General features: G+C 51.9%; 6 protein-coding genes across 6 annotated transcripts; 4 read left to right on the plus strand and 2 right to left on the minus strand.

The window, feature by feature from the left end:
- Positions 1 to 8: 8 nt before the first annotated feature.
- On the plus strand, positions 9 to 1,317 carry N7479_000989 (uncharacterized protein; the record flags this gene model as incomplete). Its single annotated transcript, XM_057248687.1, has 2 exons — positions 9 to 45; positions 131 to 1,317. 2 exons carry the CDS (start codon positions 9 to 11, stop codon positions 1,315 to 1,317), a joined length of 1,224 nt encoding a protein of 407 aa, XP_057113119.1.
- A 592-nt stretch (positions 1,318 to 1,909) lies between these two features.
- On the plus strand, positions 1,910 to 2,863 carry N7479_000990 (uncharacterized protein; the record flags this gene model as incomplete). The annotated part of the gene is made up of 2 exons (XM_057248688.1): positions 1,910 to 1,980; positions 2,065 to 2,863. The coding sequence occupies 2 exons, from the start codon at positions 1,910 to 1,912 to the stop codon at positions 2,861 to 2,863; spliced, it is 870 nt and encodes a 289-aa protein (XP_057113120.1).
- Positions 2,864 to 3,592: 729 nt separating this feature from the next.
- N7479_000991 (translation initiation factor 2A) lies at positions 3,593 to 5,879 on the plus strand (the record flags this gene model as incomplete). Its single annotated transcript, XM_057248689.1, has 5 exons — positions 3,593 to 3,697; positions 3,784 to 3,853; positions 3,909 to 3,980; positions 4,038 to 4,675; positions 4,726 to 5,879. The coding sequence occupies exons 1-5, from the start codon at positions 3,673 to 3,675 to the stop codon at positions 5,877 to 5,879; spliced, it is 1,959 nt and encodes a 652-aa protein (XP_057113121.1). The 5' UTR covers positions 3,593 to 3,672.
- Positions 5,880 to 6,748: 869 nt separating this feature from the next.
- N7479_000992 (anaphase promoting complex subunit 1) lies at positions 6,749 to 12,922 on the minus strand (the record flags this gene model as incomplete). Its single annotated transcript, XM_057248690.1, has 1 exon — positions 6,749 to 12,922. One exon carries the CDS (start codon positions 12,920 to 12,922, stop codon positions 6,749 to 6,751), a length of 6,174 nt encoding a protein of 2,057 aa, XP_057113122.1.
- Positions 12,923 to 13,339: 417 nt separating this feature from the next.
- Positions 13,340 to 15,339, plus strand: N7479_000993 (uncharacterized protein; the record flags this gene model as incomplete). The annotated part of the gene is made up of 2 exons (XM_057248691.1): positions 13,340 to 13,398; positions 13,464 to 15,339. The coding sequence occupies 2 exons, from the start codon at positions 13,340 to 13,342 to the stop codon at positions 15,337 to 15,339; spliced, it is 1,935 nt and encodes a 644-aa protein (XP_057113123.1).
- Positions 15,340 to 15,871: 532 nt separating this feature from the next.
- On the minus strand, positions 15,872 to 17,246 carry N7479_000994 (RPAP1 family protein; the record flags this gene model as incomplete). Its single annotated transcript, XM_057248692.1, has 2 exons — positions 15,872 to 17,043; positions 17,069 to 17,246. 2 exons carry the CDS (start codon positions 17,244 to 17,246, stop codon positions 15,872 to 15,874), a joined length of 1,350 nt encoding a protein of 449 aa, XP_057113124.1.
- Between the last annotated feature and the right edge of the window lie 305 nt (positions 17,247 to 17,551).

The raw sequence follows: 17,551 nt of genomic DNA on the forward strand, positions 1-17,551 counted from the left end.
TTCTCGACATGTCTGGATCAAATCCTTTTCGTGCTAGAAACCTGGGTATTGTTCTCCCCCTCTTTCCCCTCCATTGAGCCTTCCCGGCAACACGGGGAAATCATTACATGGCGCTGATGCATCTGGACAGGCAATCCCGCAGATTTGCCTACCAAATTTGGCATTTTTGCTCCTGTTTTGCCCTCCAAGTCTCTATCCACTCCACCTATAGCTCCGAACTGTTATCCCGGGAAGTCTTCGTTATCACTCGAACGCGAGGTAGATGACTCCAGCTCCTCGGACGAAGAGACGAACCCGTTCAATCCGGATGTCTCTGCGAGCGATAGCGAGAACGAAACCAATGGTCACAAGAGCCTAGTTCCCCGTAAGGATGATCGACCGCGAGAATCTTTTGGATCAGCTCCACACCCATCAACAGATGGATCCCCCATATCACCCGACCACAACATGCGGTCTGCAACAGGTGTAGACAGCTCCCATGCAGGACGTGCTACGGCGCAGTTGTCTCCAGAGCTTGATGCAAGCAGCCCGTTCGGCCGAACTAAAGACAAGAAGCCGCCACCTCCGCCTAAGAGTCATCACGGCCGCAGAATCGGGTCTCCAGCCACCGCAGAATCATCCCAGACCGCCCGGTCCCGGTCTACTAACCGCCTGTCCATCCATGGCTCCTCTGGAGATATTGTGCCTGGCGCCTCGCATCCAAGCTCTGTGTCTCTATCATCGGTAGACTATTTCTCGGTTTCTACGGGAGTGACAGGATCGACGGACTCGCTCCAGCGCAGCCAGTCTCAGCATAAGCGTCCTCCGACGCCACCTCTCAGTCGACGGCACAGCCAGATGCGGAGATCCAAGTCTACACAGTCCAAAACTAGCAGTCGATTAACCATTTCTTACGACTCGGAGAGTAATAATAGCTCCCTGCCTCCTAGTCCGGGGCCTTCCAGTCGGGCGCTGGAAAACAAGAGAATTAGCATGCCTCCGCCATCATCGGGAGACTTCCAAGCGACGGCCCCGCTGGGAGATATCTCGCTGAACTTGTCTCCCCCAACTAATTCCAGACCATCATCGCTGAAGGCTGGGCGACGAGCATCATCCTATGGGAGTGTACCGGCTGGCTCTGGACCACCTCCGCCCCCTCCGCCTCGGCGCACTCGAGACTCCATTGCCCGTAGTAGTGATGTGATGGGGTCGAAGGAGAACCATACGCCAGCCCCTCAACCATCCAATGCTCTTGATATCCTGGCCGATCTCACCAGACTTCAGAAGGAGGTGGATGATCTCCGGGGGCATTATGAGAATCGGAAGGTTAATGATTGAAGAAGGAGCAGCGGGCTGTTTTCTCTTCCTTTAGTATAGGCGATTGTATACATGAATGAACGAATGCATGAATTTGGCGTTGTATTTACCAGTAATGGATATCTGGTAAATTCTGTACAATGACTTTATATGGGGGAAATACATATTTTATATGGGGAAAAGATGAAAGGCGGGGATATCGTAGGGTGCTGTTTAGTGTCCACTATCGAAGAGGCTTGTATAAAAGAAATCCGAAATATAAGTCAAATACAATTCTCTGATGTCATCTTGAATCAAATAAATCAGATAATTCAGTCTTTCACCAAGTATTAGGCCAAGCATCTTGGGACTATATAATATACGGCACCTCGATATTGTCGTAGTGGCCACTAAAATGCTACTGTCCACAGTCGGAGAGGTATGACGTGGGATGAAATTAATTATTTAGCTACATAGGTAGTGTTCTCCAAGTCCACCATCTCTCCTTCTCTCTTTCTCCAACTTCCATCGCTTTTTTTTTTTTTTTTTTGAAATTTCTCACTGAAATTACTGACCCTACTCAAATTTGCAGGGAATCAACTCATTCTTCCCCTCATCTTCATATCTTCGCATCATGTCTACTCCAACGCTGATCAACTTGCCTCCTCCCCCATCCGACCCCGTCACTCCATCGGATATGGGACCGTAAGATTTCCATACCTCTGTCTTCCCCGTGTCTATAAGTAACATAGAGAGTTGACTGACTTGGTTAATTAATGGGGAATTCAGAGGCACTCCCAATTCCGGCACTACATCGTTATCCGCTCTCTCCACAACAGCTATCAAAGATGGCCACCAAGGCCAACCATTTTCCCATGGCCGCCATACGCACCAGTCCTCCACATCCTCCACTACAACACTAGAGGCTGAGCGTGCAGACCGAATTTCCCGGCTAGCCGGCCTTGAGCGCGTTGCCACAGCCCGCGCCGGTGGCCAGACATCCTCCGGTCCAGTGCCTCTGCCGTATGCTCCAGGATACTTTGAGAGTCAAGCACTGAGGGAGCGCAGCACAGTCGGCAGCGCCAGCGCGACGGGCAGCATCGCCGGACGCACAACCTGGGCGAGCAGTAGCGACACATACGACGCCGACAAAATGAGCGAGGATCACGAGGACGACGGCACCTCCAGTGTTGGTAACATCAGTGACGAGGGCAATGCCAGTCTGGTTGGCTTTGGCGAGGGCGCCAACAGTACTTACAGTGGGCCGATTTCTCGTCCGCCTGCAATGAACCGTGTGTCCTCGGGAGGTCTTGGAGCACGACCTACTTCTATTGGGAGCTCCAATGTCAACCGTCCAAATCCATTGGCTTCATATCTTCAGCAGCAACAGGGCCATGTTGGGGAGAGCTCCATGATATCGTCGTCACCGGCTGGATCAATGACCCCCGAGCCTATGAATGAGGATGCTCGCATTGTTGATGGTATGACTTTTGACGCGGATGTTATTGATACCACTGCCAGAACTCCTCGATTGGTTACCACGCCTGGTCACAGTAGCAGTGCGTTTGGCTCGCCAGGCCGGGATTAGAAGGGCCATGCTTTCCAAGGTTGGTATATTCAAGAGGCTACGAAGGCGTTTTTCTTTTAGTGGCTTGATGCCTCCAATGAATTGACTTTTCTTTTTCTTTGTCTGTTTCAAGCAACAATGCCTATGCATGTAATTATAAAAAGAGAGAATAATATATAAAAACTTTTTCTTCCAAATATCTATGTTGTAGGTGTTGTTAGTACCTGATTGGGGGTGTCTTCCCCTCCAAAGACCATTGCCACCTGTCTTTTCCACATGAATCCAGACACCGAGACAGTATTCAAGGATATATGTATTTAGACATATAGAATAATATATAACCAAGCTACCAATTAGTTTCATTCAAGCTCCAATCGAAGTCGAAGCGTACAATCTATACAATTAGGATTCCCGGCACAACGCGTATACCGCAGATGACGGCATGCCGCCGAGCCACATCGCCAAACTCGAATTTTCTCTTCTTTCAACTCTTCAACCTCCCCAACTACCTTTCTTCGCCCGACCCTTTTTGCTGGCATTGACTTGTCTAGCAGTCTTCTATTCCGCCGACTTGCTGTTTTCACTTGCCCAGAAGCCCTCGAAATCCCAATCCGAGAAACACCTTCGAAAAGCCCGTTTCGCTTCGCTTTGTTCCACTCCCGTTATTCCACCGGGATCATTGTTCGCTGCGAGGCTATTTTGGTCCTATAAGTTCACTTTGTGATTCGTGTTTCTTCTTAGAAGAATCTAATTTTACCTTGTGTTCCCGAAAATCATTCGATTTCTCTTCATTTGGTGGATTTATTCTAGACCCGCGAGTCGAAATCAAGATGGCTGCTCCTACGCAACTTGCTTGTACGTATCTTCCTCTCCTCATATTTGTTCTGGACTTCGGGCCATATTTGTCGAGAGTGGATGAATGATCGCTGATAGTAGCACAGTCCGCACGCTCAAGGGCATTAGCATTATGGATGCCGCCCCTGTCTATCAGCCCCTTTCTGGGTTCGCGAAGTAAGAATTGAGTCGGATAACAATCCAAAAATTTTGCTAACTCTTTCTCCGCTAGACCAGAGGGTAACCTCCGCTGTAGCGCCTACTCGCCGTGTGGCCGGTACTTCGCCTGGGCGTCGCCCGAGAAGTCAGTTGATTTCACCCCACTTTCACGTCTAAAATCTAACATTCGTCTCTGACACAGGGTTACAATTATTGACCCTTCCGTGGGCCTTGTCGTTGGAAGCATCGCCGCCGATAACGTGTTCGAGCTGGGATTCTCGCCACTCGGCACTTATGTGATCACCTGGCAGCGCACATCCAAGGACGAAAACGGAGACGCCGTCAAGAACTTGAAGGTGTGGCGTGCCATTGAGGACAGTGACGATCACTCGGTTGTGGGAAGTTTCGTCCAGAAGTCGCAGACCGGTTGGAACTTGCAGTATACTGCCGACGAGAAGCTGTGCGCTCGCACCGTGACCAACGAGGTTCAGTTCTACCAGAGCGACAACCTGTCTACTGTTTGGAACAAGTTGCGCGTGGAGGGAGTGGCGGACTTTGCTTTGTCGCCTGGTCAGACTCAGTCGATTGCCGTGTTTATTCCTGAGCGCAAGGGCCAGCCTGCCCAGGTTAAGGTGTTCATTGTGCCGCAGTTCGCTGCACCCGTGTCCCAGAAGAGTTTTTTCAAGGGCGATAAGGTTCAGTTGAAGTGGAATGCCTCTGGAACTACTTTGATTGTGCTTGCGCAGACCGAGGTGGATCGCACTGGCAAGAGTTACTACGGCGAGACGACCCTGTACTTGCTGAGCGCTAGCGGTGCATTCGACTCGCGCATTGATCTTGGTGCGCTTTTCTCGATTTACTACTTGTTGAACTCAGCTGACAATCAACAGATAAGGAGGGTCCTATTCATGATGTTAGCTGGAATCCCAACTCGAAGGAGTTCGGTGTTGTGTACGGCTACATGCCCGCTAAGACGACCATCTTCAACTTCCGCGGTGTGCCCAAGCACAACTTCCCCCTTGCACCGCGCAACACTATCCAGTTCTCGCCCCATGGCCGCTTTGTGCTGGTTGCCGGTTTCGGTAACCTGGCAGGACAGATGGACCTCTACGATATGGACAAGAACTACCACAAGATCACCACCGTCGAGGCCTCCAACGCCAGCGTGTGCGCCTGGTCGCCCGACGGACAGTACATCCTGACCGCGACAACCAGCCCCCGCCTGCGCGTCGACAACGGTGTGCGTATCTGGCACGTTACCGGTGGTCTCACCTACAACGAGGAGATGACTGAGCTATACGACGTCACCTGGCGCCCTCAGAGCATCGAGCACCACCCGTTGGGTGAGCCGCTCACCAAGGTGCCTGCGCCCCATCCCTCCGCCACCGCCTACATGGGCACGCGCAAGGCTCCCGTCAAGCCAGCAGGTGCCTACCGCCCCCCCGGCGCACGCGGCCAGCTGACCCCGCTCGCATTCAAGCGTGAAGACGAAGGCGGCGCCGCCTTCGTCCGTGACGGCGTGCCTGGCGCCAGCATGAACACCTTCGGCAAGCCCCGCCGTCGTGAGATCCCTGGGGCCGAGCCCTTGGAGGAGTACCTGCCTCCTGGAGCCGCGCCCGGCGGCGGCGTCGCCCTGCCTGCCGAGAACCTGTCTAAGTCTGCCGCGAAGAACAAGAAGAAGCGCGAGGCGGCCAAGAAGGCCAAAGAAGACGGAACTGATAATGCTCCTCCTGCCAACGCCCCGACTGGACCTAGCCCAGACCGCAACCGTAACCGCGGCAAGAATACTGGTGCCATGAATGGAAGTGGTGCGGCCAAGTCTGCTCCTCCCCCTTCTGCTGCCCCCGTCGCTGCCCCAACGCCTGTTGAGGATCCTTCTGCTCAGGATAAGAAGGTTCGTGGCTTGCTGAAGAAGATCCGTGCTATTGATGAGCTTAAGATGCGTCTTGCTGGTGGCGAGAAGCTGGAAGATACTCAGATGAAGAAGATCCAGACTGAAGACGCAGTGCGGAAAGAGCTCCAGGCTGTTGGTTATGACGGTTAATTGGAATTGAACAGATGAGAATGTGTGATGCGTGACGACGATGCTTGACGACGTTGATGCAGATTGCACCCTTGCATGGATATACTTAGATCGACCTACATGTATTGCATCTGGTATAAGAGCTGTTCAGATTGACATCGATATCAATATCAATATCAATACCACTCACTATCAATATGGACTTCAACTACCTGTAACTGTAACCATCTACGTCTATAAATCTACAAATATATCTACATAAAATATAAAAGTTAGAAAAACAAAATCCTCATCCGAACATCGATAACTCGTCTGAGACACCCATTTCTCTCTCAACCCGCGCATTCTCTCCCAATTAGCCCTCTACCACCAAATCTCCGTCTCATCCAACCCAGACAAACCCCCCTCAACAACTTCCTCATGCCAAGGCTTCGTAGCAAAGATATAATGCAAAGTCTGAACCTCTCAGTCCCGATAAATACAATCATACACACCCTCAATCCGCTCTGTCTCCTGCAACGCAGCCGTGATCTCGCCGTACACCCGCGTAGAAGGCCTCACGATTAACACGCCGCTGTTCAGCATCCCGATGCCAGAACTTAGTGGCAGCGCCGTGCTTTGCGCGTCGGCGGGAGTGAAATGTTGCGTTGTGTATACGCAGTTCGAAGGGGTCCTGGTTGGAGAAACATTAGCATTGGTATGTATGTAGCTTGGGTTTTTGGCTGAAGAGAAGTAGAAAAGAAATGGCGGGATACCGAGTAGACTCGATTGTGTTACCAGTTGCCCCTCAGTGGGAATGAACTTTTTGGGATGTTATATTGTAGAAGGAAGAAAAGAAAAGAATTAATATAGCATTACTGGTTTGATATCTCTTCCTAATGCGAATACAACTATATCTGAGTCTCTCCCTCAAGATCCCCAACTTGCACACCCCAAACTTGCCACCTAGCTTCCTCAACAAAGTCTCTCCGCAACCACAGCCCATATGGCTGACCCTGCGCCGGGGATAGCAGCCCTCTAGTTGAAAGATGGTCGCGTTCATCACCAGGCTGAGTGCGATCTAGCCAATCAAACAGCAGGCGAAGCTGCCAGATCCTATCACGAATTTGGTCTGGATCAGCGCCGCGGCCACGTGCGGATTGCACGATGTTGCGTACGGTATGCAACAGAGCGAGTCTCGCATCTACAGCTGAGGTACGCAGCCAAGGCGGCACAGAGATAATATCGGTTGTGATGCGCGCCGATCGCATCGGGAAGGAAGATGGGAGGACGAGGGAGCGCTCGCGGATGTCGAGGTCTTGTAGGGAGGGGAGGTGGAAGACCCAGTCCCAGGGGTTTTGGGATGGAGTCATCGCTGCAGATGGATTGCCGGCGAGTAGGGCCGTGCGGGTTGACCATGCCGAGGGTGGGAGGCCCTTGGCTGGGTTTGAGAAAAGACTGGCGGTTGCTGGGAGGATATCTTGGGCTTCACTGAGGCCGATCAGGGTGGAGGCAAAGACGGAGGTTGAGGAGCTTGGGCTGTAGGTTGCCTTGCGGCGAAGGTAGACGGATGGGTCGCCGCGGAGGAATTTCTCGCGCAGAGCATCGTTCTGGCTGAAATCGAGAACGAGGGGCCAGTGATCTGGTCCGCAAATATCGACACGGGCAATGCTGCTAGGATCTGGAAGCAGACAGGGGGCGCTGACGGTGCGGGTGGTCTCGTCATGAGATGTTATTGTAATGGGGATGGAGATTGGGCGGCGGGTGTCAAGATCACGAGGGACAAGGCATCGTGGTTCGGCAGCAAGAACCCACAGATGGCGGAAGGCTTGGAGGTGGCACTTGTTATCAAGGACAGTTGTTGGGAAGAGCGGGTAGAATGCGCAGATTAGCGCGGCCACAGCGCGGTTGGATGTGCCAAGCGTATGGCTTCCTCCTCCAAGGAAGAGTATTCCGATAGCCATGTGCGCCGCCATGTGACTACCATATGGTGTATGGGCGTCGATTCGACCATGGAGCGAGCGCAGGCGCCGGAACAAAGCAAGATCACCCGTGCCAGCCATGACTGCCGCGGCAGATAGGGCCACCACATCTTGACAGTTCCGAACCGAATTACGGCCGAGTCTAGCATCGTAGCTTCGCACAGGTAGCCGTGAGATGCGGATAAGCTGGTCTAGATAAAACAATAAAAGATCTCGGGCCTGTGCTTGTCCCGATCCAGCATGGCGAAGGCCGACAGCAAAGCAGAGGCCTGCAATAATGTTAAAGAATGGCATATCTTCGCTGCGCAGTCGGCGCACATCTGCGAGTCGGAATCGTTCCCGGTAGGCTTCGGGTAGACTCTGGCTGATCCACTCAGCAGTGGGCTTGATACTATCCCACATGATCAAGTGTCGTGCCAGTGTACGTAACAGGAACAGGTCTGGCCTCACGTAGTCGAAGCGAACAGTGGTATCAGGGATATCAATCTTCCTGGCTAGTACTGAGTCGTTCGTCTTCATGAATATGATCATGAGGGCAACAGTCGCGCCAGCCGTGGCACGGTCGAGTACATGGGCTATTTCGACAGTTTTGGTGCCCACGGCGATTGATAATAACCGTTCAACAATGTGCATATCGCGCATGCCCCGCAAGTCATCGCCTTTGCCAAGGCTGATGAAACCAAGGGCAAAGCCTGCGGCCAGACGATATCCTTCGTCGCGGAGTTCCTCTCCGGTGGCAGCAGCTTGCTCATCCTGCTCACTGTTTTCAATTTCCGAGAGCATGACTTCGCTCATACGACGGTGCTGGGAGCCACAGTAAAGTAACCCGATGCCCATAATCCCAGCAGTCTGAGTCAATGGCGATAGGTTTAGCTCAGCTGCTCCAAGCGGAAGCATTCTTGTAACATGTACCGAAAGCAAGCGTGTGATTAGAGTATCCGTTGTACCCAGGTACGACGCAGAGAGACCGAGAAGGAGTCCGATTGATGTCATGGTATGCTTGGGAGTGAGGTACTTGAAAGCAACCCACTTGGCTAAAGATTTAAGATGACCATTCAGACCCAAAGCCAACAAGAACCCTGCGTGCCGGTTGGTAAGATCCTGTGGCTTGTTGAACAAGATCCACGACGTGTCAATACCCTTTGAGGACTTGGAGATTGCCAGACCGGTTGATACTCCGTTGTGGAAGAAGGCCCAACAGACCTTTTCTTCTGAAAACGCAGATCTATCCGCGCTGACTGTCACATTGTCCGGCTTCATGACGCACTGCAGGGAGAACGAAGGGATCGGTAGTTTCTCAGTCAACAAAGGCAATCGGCCACTAAAAGTGAGCATTGCACGGCCCGTTGGAGTAGACAACGTTCGAACCGTCACGAGCTGCACGATTTCTTTCTGCGCCTCCAACAAGTCCGAGTCACTCCAGCCAGGCTCGGCTATGCACTCTGCCACCGGTGCTTTGGACTGGTTTAGTAATTTAGCTGCTTCCATAAACCGCTTATCGTCTCGGAATATTAGCCTGGTGACTGAGTATCGGTCAGCCTCTGCGGAGGCCTCGAAGGCGAAGATGGCATCAATGTCCAAGGCCGAGCTGCTGATATAATGGAAATCTCGGATGGCATTATGGTTAGGCTGCTGTAGTGCTGCCATAGAATTAGTTTGAACCGGGTTCATCGACATATAAAGGTCTTCTCTGTCAATAAGCTCGAGGAGCGTCGCATTCCATGACGTGGAGGCTTCAATCTGGCATTGCGTAACGGCTTCATAGAGCGGTGCGCTGACACCTTCTGGGAAGCTATCAATAACACTCTTCGTGAACCCCCAACGCTGTAAAAGTTTGATCTTTTCCAAGGGTGTCGATACACTGTGCACTTCGGTGAAGAAGCCATTCAGCGCACACGTCCTTGGTGTGATGCTGAAACATTCACGCCACATTCGCCCTTTCCTGGGAGTTCGCTCGGATGCATTCACAATATCGAGGAGAGAAAGAAACGGCGTAGGGCTCCGATGAGCAGCAGCAGCCATCAAAAATTCGAAGATGGATGGAGGCGGGAAGGGTTCGGCGGGAACCTTCAACCCAGCGATCTGGGTATTATCCTCAAACTGCCAGCGCTCCATACTGGCCATTTCGGTGCCATAATATGCATCCTCGGTCCATTTCCAGGATTCCCATCCTAGCCAGCCGGCCAATTGTGCGATGACAGGAGCAAGTAATCCCAAAGGTCTCTGAGACTCCTCCGAGTCGCAGATGGAAAGCTTCTGCTCTTCACGCAATAGGTGCAAGGCCACAAGAACACTACACAGTGCTGTACATCTTGTGTTCTCCGAGAATGCCTCAGAGATAGGGAGGTAGCCGTCACGGCCAATAGCCCTGAGGCCTCGGGGAGTTTGGAGGAATTCCCGACTGAGGGAGATGCACCGGATCAGGTACGAATTCTGGCGATATGTAGACCGACTTGCACTGCCACCTTTGGATGCATTTTCTGATGCGAGACCCTCAATTGCGTCTTGTTCAATGATCCACCCCCAGGAGCTGTCCATCATCCACGGAGCCACGACACCAGATGAGCCAGACTCTAGGTCCAGCATGGACTCCCAGCTTTCTAGATCTAGGTGTCCTCCACTACTAGATCTGAGTAGACCCTTCTTGCGACGTGCTCGTTTGGGGGTCTGCGTTTGTGGAGGAGTGATAAATGGGACTGCTAGACTCAATAAAACGACTGTCATGGCAGTCCACTCAATGTTGTTTTCCTCCTTTCCCCGAAGCCATCTCATAACCTCCCACCATGCGACCATAATGCCATCGCTCGCTTTCTCGGACTCACGCAATGCAAACCCGCAGACCTTGAGTATTTTCTTCACCAGTTCGTTGCGAGGCTCCATCCGGATTTGGAGTCTGTGATGCTGTCTGTTGGTGTCTATCAGATCGATCTTCCCTCGAGAGCACCCGTGATCAAACTTGTTGAAGACCAGGTCGGGGTCTGCCATGACCCGGTTGACACCACTTTCTCTCGGGCGACTCTCGAGTTTGTTGGCAGAAATGCGATCCGGTTCATACATCTGCAGTGGCACAGGAACCTCGACTTTGACAGGATTACCCCACAGTGTTTGTAATGATAGCTCGGGGCATCCGCTTTCCGTTTCACTCAGTGAGAGTATTCGCGAAAGATCCCTATCGTCGATTCTACAAGCATCCAAGACATTTGAGACATTTTGGATCCTTACCGCACGCACAAGCAGCGGACGCTGGTCGGCGGTCTTGGACTTCTTCCAGTTTTTGGGGGTTGGCTCTCGGTCGGCCCTCAGATTCACAATGGTTAATTTCCGTGCCTCTTGGTCCATGACGTATACTGCTAGAGAAGCCGTGTTGCCTTTGTGGGCGCTCCCAAACTCGGTGGACGCTAGTGTAGAGACTCTCAGCCGACGGGATGCTGGCTGCTTTTGAAAGCTTCCTGAGAATTGGGACGAGAAACTTTCAACTTTGGTCAATAGAAGTTCTTCTGGGAGTCCAGATGTCGATTCACGTAGGGCAATGTTCTCGAACCCAGAAGATAGACTGTCATTATTGAGCTCCTCGAGTAGCTTGTCCACTGGGGTGTCCAGAAAGCTGCCGGCAGTGCTGTAAACAGATCCTGTGCCTGGAGGTAGAGAGCCTCGAGGGTTGAAACCAAAGCTTCCACGAGTGCTTGCTCCTCCTATAGACTGCCTGAATCCAGCACCATGAGGCATGGCGCTGGATTGACTGCCAGTAGCTAGGTCCGAAAAGGTGATACGGTCCTGGCTAGCTGCAAGTTCTGTTCGGGCGAGCAATGAGCTGACTCGCCTCGATGTTTTAAGGGGAACACCGACGTCTCCAAAGTCTTGGGCTACTCTCGAAGCTAGGTCGTCTTCGGCATCAGTCTTCCCCTCGGATAGCTGAGTGGAAGGCCAGTTGTCGGTCCGAGGCCCAAAGCTCTCTCGGGTCGCTCCAGAGCGACCGGTCGGTGTTGTTGCGCCCGTCGCCATCCCGAAATGCGAGCTTCGCCTTACTGACCGAGTACCTCCTGTTTCCTGTCTAGTTTTATCTTTCATTGAGGCTCCTGATTCATCATCTTTGTAACGCGCAGTCCATATCGTATAGATACCTGTAGTTGCGTTGACCGTAACCACTAGGATCAAAGAGCCACTATTTGGTCTGTTTGTGCCCGAGAGTTCGTCTTTGGGAGAGATATACACAATCTCATCACCGGGGTCCAACACCTCTAGCCCAGATGGCCTTCTTCTGGTGCTATTGACGCTGCTCTGAAGCCAGCGGGAGGTTTGCGATGTCACAACCAGTCCCATCTCGGAATGAGGATTAATGAGAGAGAAAACTCGGGGTAAGTCAGAGCCTGAGTTAGCGTTTGGCACCCAGGAAGGACCTGAAGCAGACAACGACTTTGTCGATGGACGCTTGCTTTTGCCGAGAGAAAATGACTGAGAAGCACCCGGGTCGAATAGGGAAGCAGACATGAAGGAATTCGGCGGCGCAGTCGGATGTTGTCTGCCACTATTTTCATCCTGGACCTTTCTTTGAAAAATAAGACCCCGAGGCGTAGCGAAGACGGAGTCAACCTCGAATGGAAGGGGAATTGTATGGCTATTGCCAGCCACGAAAAAGACATGAGCCTGCGATTTAAGGACTATCACCAAAGCCCTCGAAAGAGCCTCGTTGGAATGCTGGGGAGGTACAACCGCAACCTGTGCATCTCCATGTAGATCCAACGTCGAGAAGGTTTCAGTCCGCTTTTGTTTCTGCGTGCCAGTAGTTGGTTCAGGGCGACTTGGAGGCGTGGTTTTATAGCGTTCCGTGTCTCCCGCTGCAAACCAAGTAAATAGAGCATGCCGAATCTCTTCCTTCTCAGGGTCCATTCGAAATACTCGCTTCAGCATCCCTGCGCGGGACCATACAACACAGTGTCTCGTCCATACTAACTCATCGTCCACGGGGCCAGTCAATCCGCTTTCGTCGACGCATAGCGTCCATTCGTAATGATTTTCAGAGGGTTCAGGAGGGAGGATTCCTTCTGCAACTAGGTAGGAGACGGCCGAGGGTTCGTGGATGCCCAGAGAGCGAACTGACGCCATGGTGCGTTGATTAATAGCCGGGGTAGCGATCGCGGTGCGCCGTCACAAACAGTTCTGCGGTCAAAATTGTCGAAATCATTTCCATCGTTCATGTAAGTTTAATTAACAGTGCGCCCAGAAGACATGCCGAGTGGTTGAATGTCGAAGTTGGAAGACGCGCTGGAACGCGGACTTGGATTGGATTGTCTTTGCCTTCCCGACCAAAACAACTTCCTTTCTTCATCTACGCAACCATCCACTCCCCCTACCTCTAACGCCAATATCTCTGTGTGCTTTTGTTTGGAAACAGGCATTAGTTAGTGGATTTTACTTTGACTTCAAATCTTTGCCTGTCCATCACCCCGGCGGTGCCCTACGTTGCCCTACGGTGCATTTGCTCGAAACCACCCGTAGCTCGACAGTATCGCAACTTACACAATGCCCTCATTTCCCACTACTCCCTTAGTCCGAGCTAGGGAAGATGGCTTGCAGATTAGGTATGGGTGGTGGTCTTGGCTATGATACTTCGATTGACGCTAACTTCATTTTTGCAAAATTTCAGCTATCCGCTCTCCCATCGCATCCACACAGCCAAAGGCTACCCACTTCGATCTCCGAATGGCTCCTCAGTCATTATTTACGGCTACGATGCTGGTCTAAAAATTGTGTGGAGAGGAGGGAAACGCTTTGCAGAACTAAAGCCGACTGGACCTCAAGCAAAACCTAAGCCTACAGCAAACAATGCGGACCCCGATTCAGTCATGATCATTGACTCGGGTGAGGAAGAGGAACCCGAACCAGCACAAGAAGAGCCAGTGGTTGAATTCAGTTTGGAGGAGAGCGAGGTTGATCCCGCTGCCCCGTACGAAGCGATTCTGCGACAAATTGATATTCCCCTTGGAAGTCGGGTGCTGGATGTGGCAGTGCCTCGTGTTCTCCCTGAGGAAGCTCGCTCGCCCCTAGACCCCTTCCCCCCTATGCTGAGAAATACAATCGTTGTGTCAGTAGTTTGTTCCGACCTGTCGACAAAAGTTGTAACTCTACCAATCATCCCTCCTCACCCTACGCGAACAGATTCAAAGAGCTGGCGCATCCAAACACTCACGGTCAATGGAGCTACCACTCATCAAGATATTCCACGAGGTTTATCTATCACATTCACCTGTCATGAATTTGAGGATGAGCAAGATCAGCGAAAGTTGCGGGGCCGATTTGGAAACTTCGGTAAGTGGGATCTGCTTGTGGCCACGCATTCTGGAGAAGGGTGCGGTGCGCTATTGCTACACCGAATTCCAATACGCGGGGAATCCTCTATCCGTATTGTGGAAGAAGATATCGTCTCCCAACGGCGCCTCTTGCCAGCACCTGCACAGACAATTGCCTTTAACCCATCAACGTGGCCATCCACCCGCCATGCCAACCTCCTTGTCGCATTCCACAGCGGATGTGTCAAGATTTATTCCTGCTTTGCCAAAAAGGTTTTGAAATCTTCACGGCGGGCTTCCATATTGCAAGAAGATTACGAAAATATCGATACGGAAGGTCGCTGGTTGATTAGTCTGTACCCCGGCTTCGAGCAAGGACCCACTGGAGTTCCTCAGCGGAAGAGAATCATTGATGCCGACTGGGTGCTAGGCGGTCGAGCAGTTATGGTGCTTCTCGAAGACGGCGAATGGGGCGTATGGGATATTGAAGGCGCCGGTCCTGGTGCTGTTAAGGGCCCGCTGCACCGCCAGACAAGTGTCCAAGGTGTGACTGGCGGTTCATTGACGGCATACGCTGTCTGCGGCCGTATAATGACACCTCTTTCCAACACCAACTCCGAAACAGAGCAACGGTCCCGATTCGCGCCTATGACACCATCCACAAGACGTGTACGCGAAGATGGCTTGCTGAAGGGATCGATGAGCACAGCCAGTCCGTCCCACCGCGGCCAAATTTCTGTCTTGCAGACAAATCCATCCTCAGACGCATTGCCCGACGAATCGATTCTTCTCCGTCACGGCCGCCAGAGCGCGATCATCACAAGTTTACTATCTCTGTGGCGCAACGCTGTCAAAACCACCGGTACATTTGATTCTTCAAACCGATGCCGCGTTTCTCCTTTCCAGGATGTGAATTTGATGGGCCAAAACTTCCAAGCCATTGGACACCTACCTGCACCGGCACGCCGATCCCGGCAAGCAGAGCGGCAAGCCTTCGATGTACTCGTGGTAGCAGAGCACCAGATCATGATTCTCGCCCCGAAGTTGACCGAATCCGTCGAGGAAAGCCTGCCTATAGTGAAACAGGAAGAAATATCAGAGACCGATCAGCTGATGCTTCGACGAGGCGAATTAGATGTGGAGGGAATGGGCCGTTTACTGAATGGTATGGCCGGCGGAAACGTGTCTATGCGCATGGGCAGCCCCGTGAAGCGGACTCGTGTTTTTGCTTGATCTCAGCCATAGTCTACTAATACCCATACTCCAAGTTTCTTGCTTCTGCTGTGCTCACGTTTGCTCCCTCATAGGTTACTATTCGCGCTGTAAGGTGGAGCGCAAGGCGAGATCTATGCCTTGAAATTCACTTCTTCGGAAGTGAATAAGCTCTGTATCGGATGCGATATATCAATGACCATTGCAAAATTGCTATGCACGAGCCCTTAATATTGCAACATTTCGTTGCAATTCTCGTATTTGGCTTTGGGTTCCCATCTTCGTCTCTGTTCTACTGCGGATACCGATCTGTCTCTTGACAAATCTTACATCGATGGCCGCAGTGGGCGGAGGAGAGGATGGCTAGAGTTGAATACGAGTTATCATGGCCTGATGGGACATTTCAGTTAGAACCCGTAGACTTCTAACTGTTAGAATTGAACATTAGCATGGCTTTTTGTACTGTATGCATAAATAACTTTCTGGTGTTAATTTACTTTTCGTTGTTACTTCTCAACGAAACTCAATGCAGCAAAAATACCATCTATACTGACTATAGAGATCGGTGCTGGCCTTCCTTCAACAAACCACGATCACCACCACCGCCCTTCTGCCACAACCAGATACCCTCAACCGCCCACGCAGCAGCACTGGCATGGCGACCAACACCGGACGCAAGAGGCAAGATTTCAGCCTCGGTATCTTTTGAACTATTGCCTTTATTTCTACCTTGGGTCTGACCAGCAACGCCATCGGCCTCGGCAAGCATACCAGCAACAATGCCTTCCTTTTCAATAACAAACCACAGTCCCTCAGAGAGCTGCCCACCCCTATCTCCAAATTCTGCCCGGCCAAGACGGAATAAGATCCGGCCAATGACTTGCCATGCGATGCATCGCTGAGCTGGGAACGTCGAGCGCGCCAGAATTGCCAGCTCAGGGATCGTGTAGCCCGCAGCATGAGGATCCTCGCCGTGATGGTGCAGGCCCATGGTTGTCGGGAGGGAGAGGGATGTTTCGGGAGCAAGTATGGTGCCTCTTAGCGAGAAGCGGATTGCCGAGGGCGCCAGTGATATGGCATTGCTGGCTGGATGGTAGGCTGACGTCGAGTCTGGGTCTTCTTCGTCAGAGGAGAGGGGCTGCATCCAGGAGAGGGTTGCTGGGTCCTGGGCTATCTCGGGGAAGTAGTGCGACTGGAGATCTGACAGGAAAGATGGCGAAGACGGGTCCAGGACTGGCATTGGCGCTGTTGGCTGGGGGAAGTGGAAGGTTTCGAGCGTAGCTGGGTCAAGGGAGGGTCGTTGAGAGGCCGGGCGGAGGTCTTGAGGGACGTTGGGTGGAGCGAGGTCTTCATTACGGGGATGCGGCTTAGGTAACAGTTTTGGTAGAGAATGGGGTTGTGCGCTTGAAGGTGAAGAAACCGATGTAGATAAAGGAATGTCGAAAGAAACTGATTTCCTCGGTTTTGATTTTTCGTCCGCCGCAGGTGCTGGCAGTTCAAATCCAGTCTTTTGGTCATCTTCGATATTTGCTCTTCGGAGGAACCGTTCAAGAAGTCCTGGATCCATCTGTTCCATCAGCTCCTCTCGTTCCTGTTGGATCTGCGCGTCCGACATGGCCGCTAGCTGACGGCGGTTCTCCTCGTCGATGGATTTCTTGTCATCCTGGACAGTCGGCTCAGTAGGGGTAGGGGGGAGGAGGAGTGGACTGGTTTGCTCGTCGTTGTCTAAAGGAAGAAGGCTTGCGCGGACGAGGGGCAGGGAACCCAGTTGATGAGGCCGACGAGGTCGGTAGTTTAGGTGCGGGGGGAATGGCGGTGGAGGCAGCCCGTTCTTGGATCTCGCCGATGAGAGAGAATGGAGAGGGGATTTCTGGAGCACCAGATTCCTCATCCAGGTTGAGGAGGAAGCGTTCACCACGAAAAGCCATGATAAGTAAATGTAAGGTGAAGAGGAGAAAAAAAAGTTATGTCAGCGCGGGGAGATAATGGATGCGGCTCCCAAAGTTAAAATGGGGCTGCAGAACAGTCTAACCGTAATGGGCTAGTGGTAGATGGCTGATATGCTAATCCCAATCGGGTTCCTCACATTGATATCTGTGGCATCTATACAGCTCACGTCGATCTTCGATGCTATATATAAAGAGTTGAATAATGATCGGATCATTCAAATCAATTGGTGTATAATATAAAAATATTGACGTTTTTTCCTCTCTCTCATAAGCTAAAGAATGTT

This window comes from Penicillium vulpinum, assembly GCF_028829585.1.
Source record: "Penicillium vulpinum strain IBT 29486 chromosome Unknown utg000001l_segment0_segment0, whole genome shotgun sequence".
NCBI lineage: Eukaryota > Fungi > Ascomycota > Eurotiomycetes > Eurotiales > Aspergillaceae > Penicillium > Penicillium vulpinum.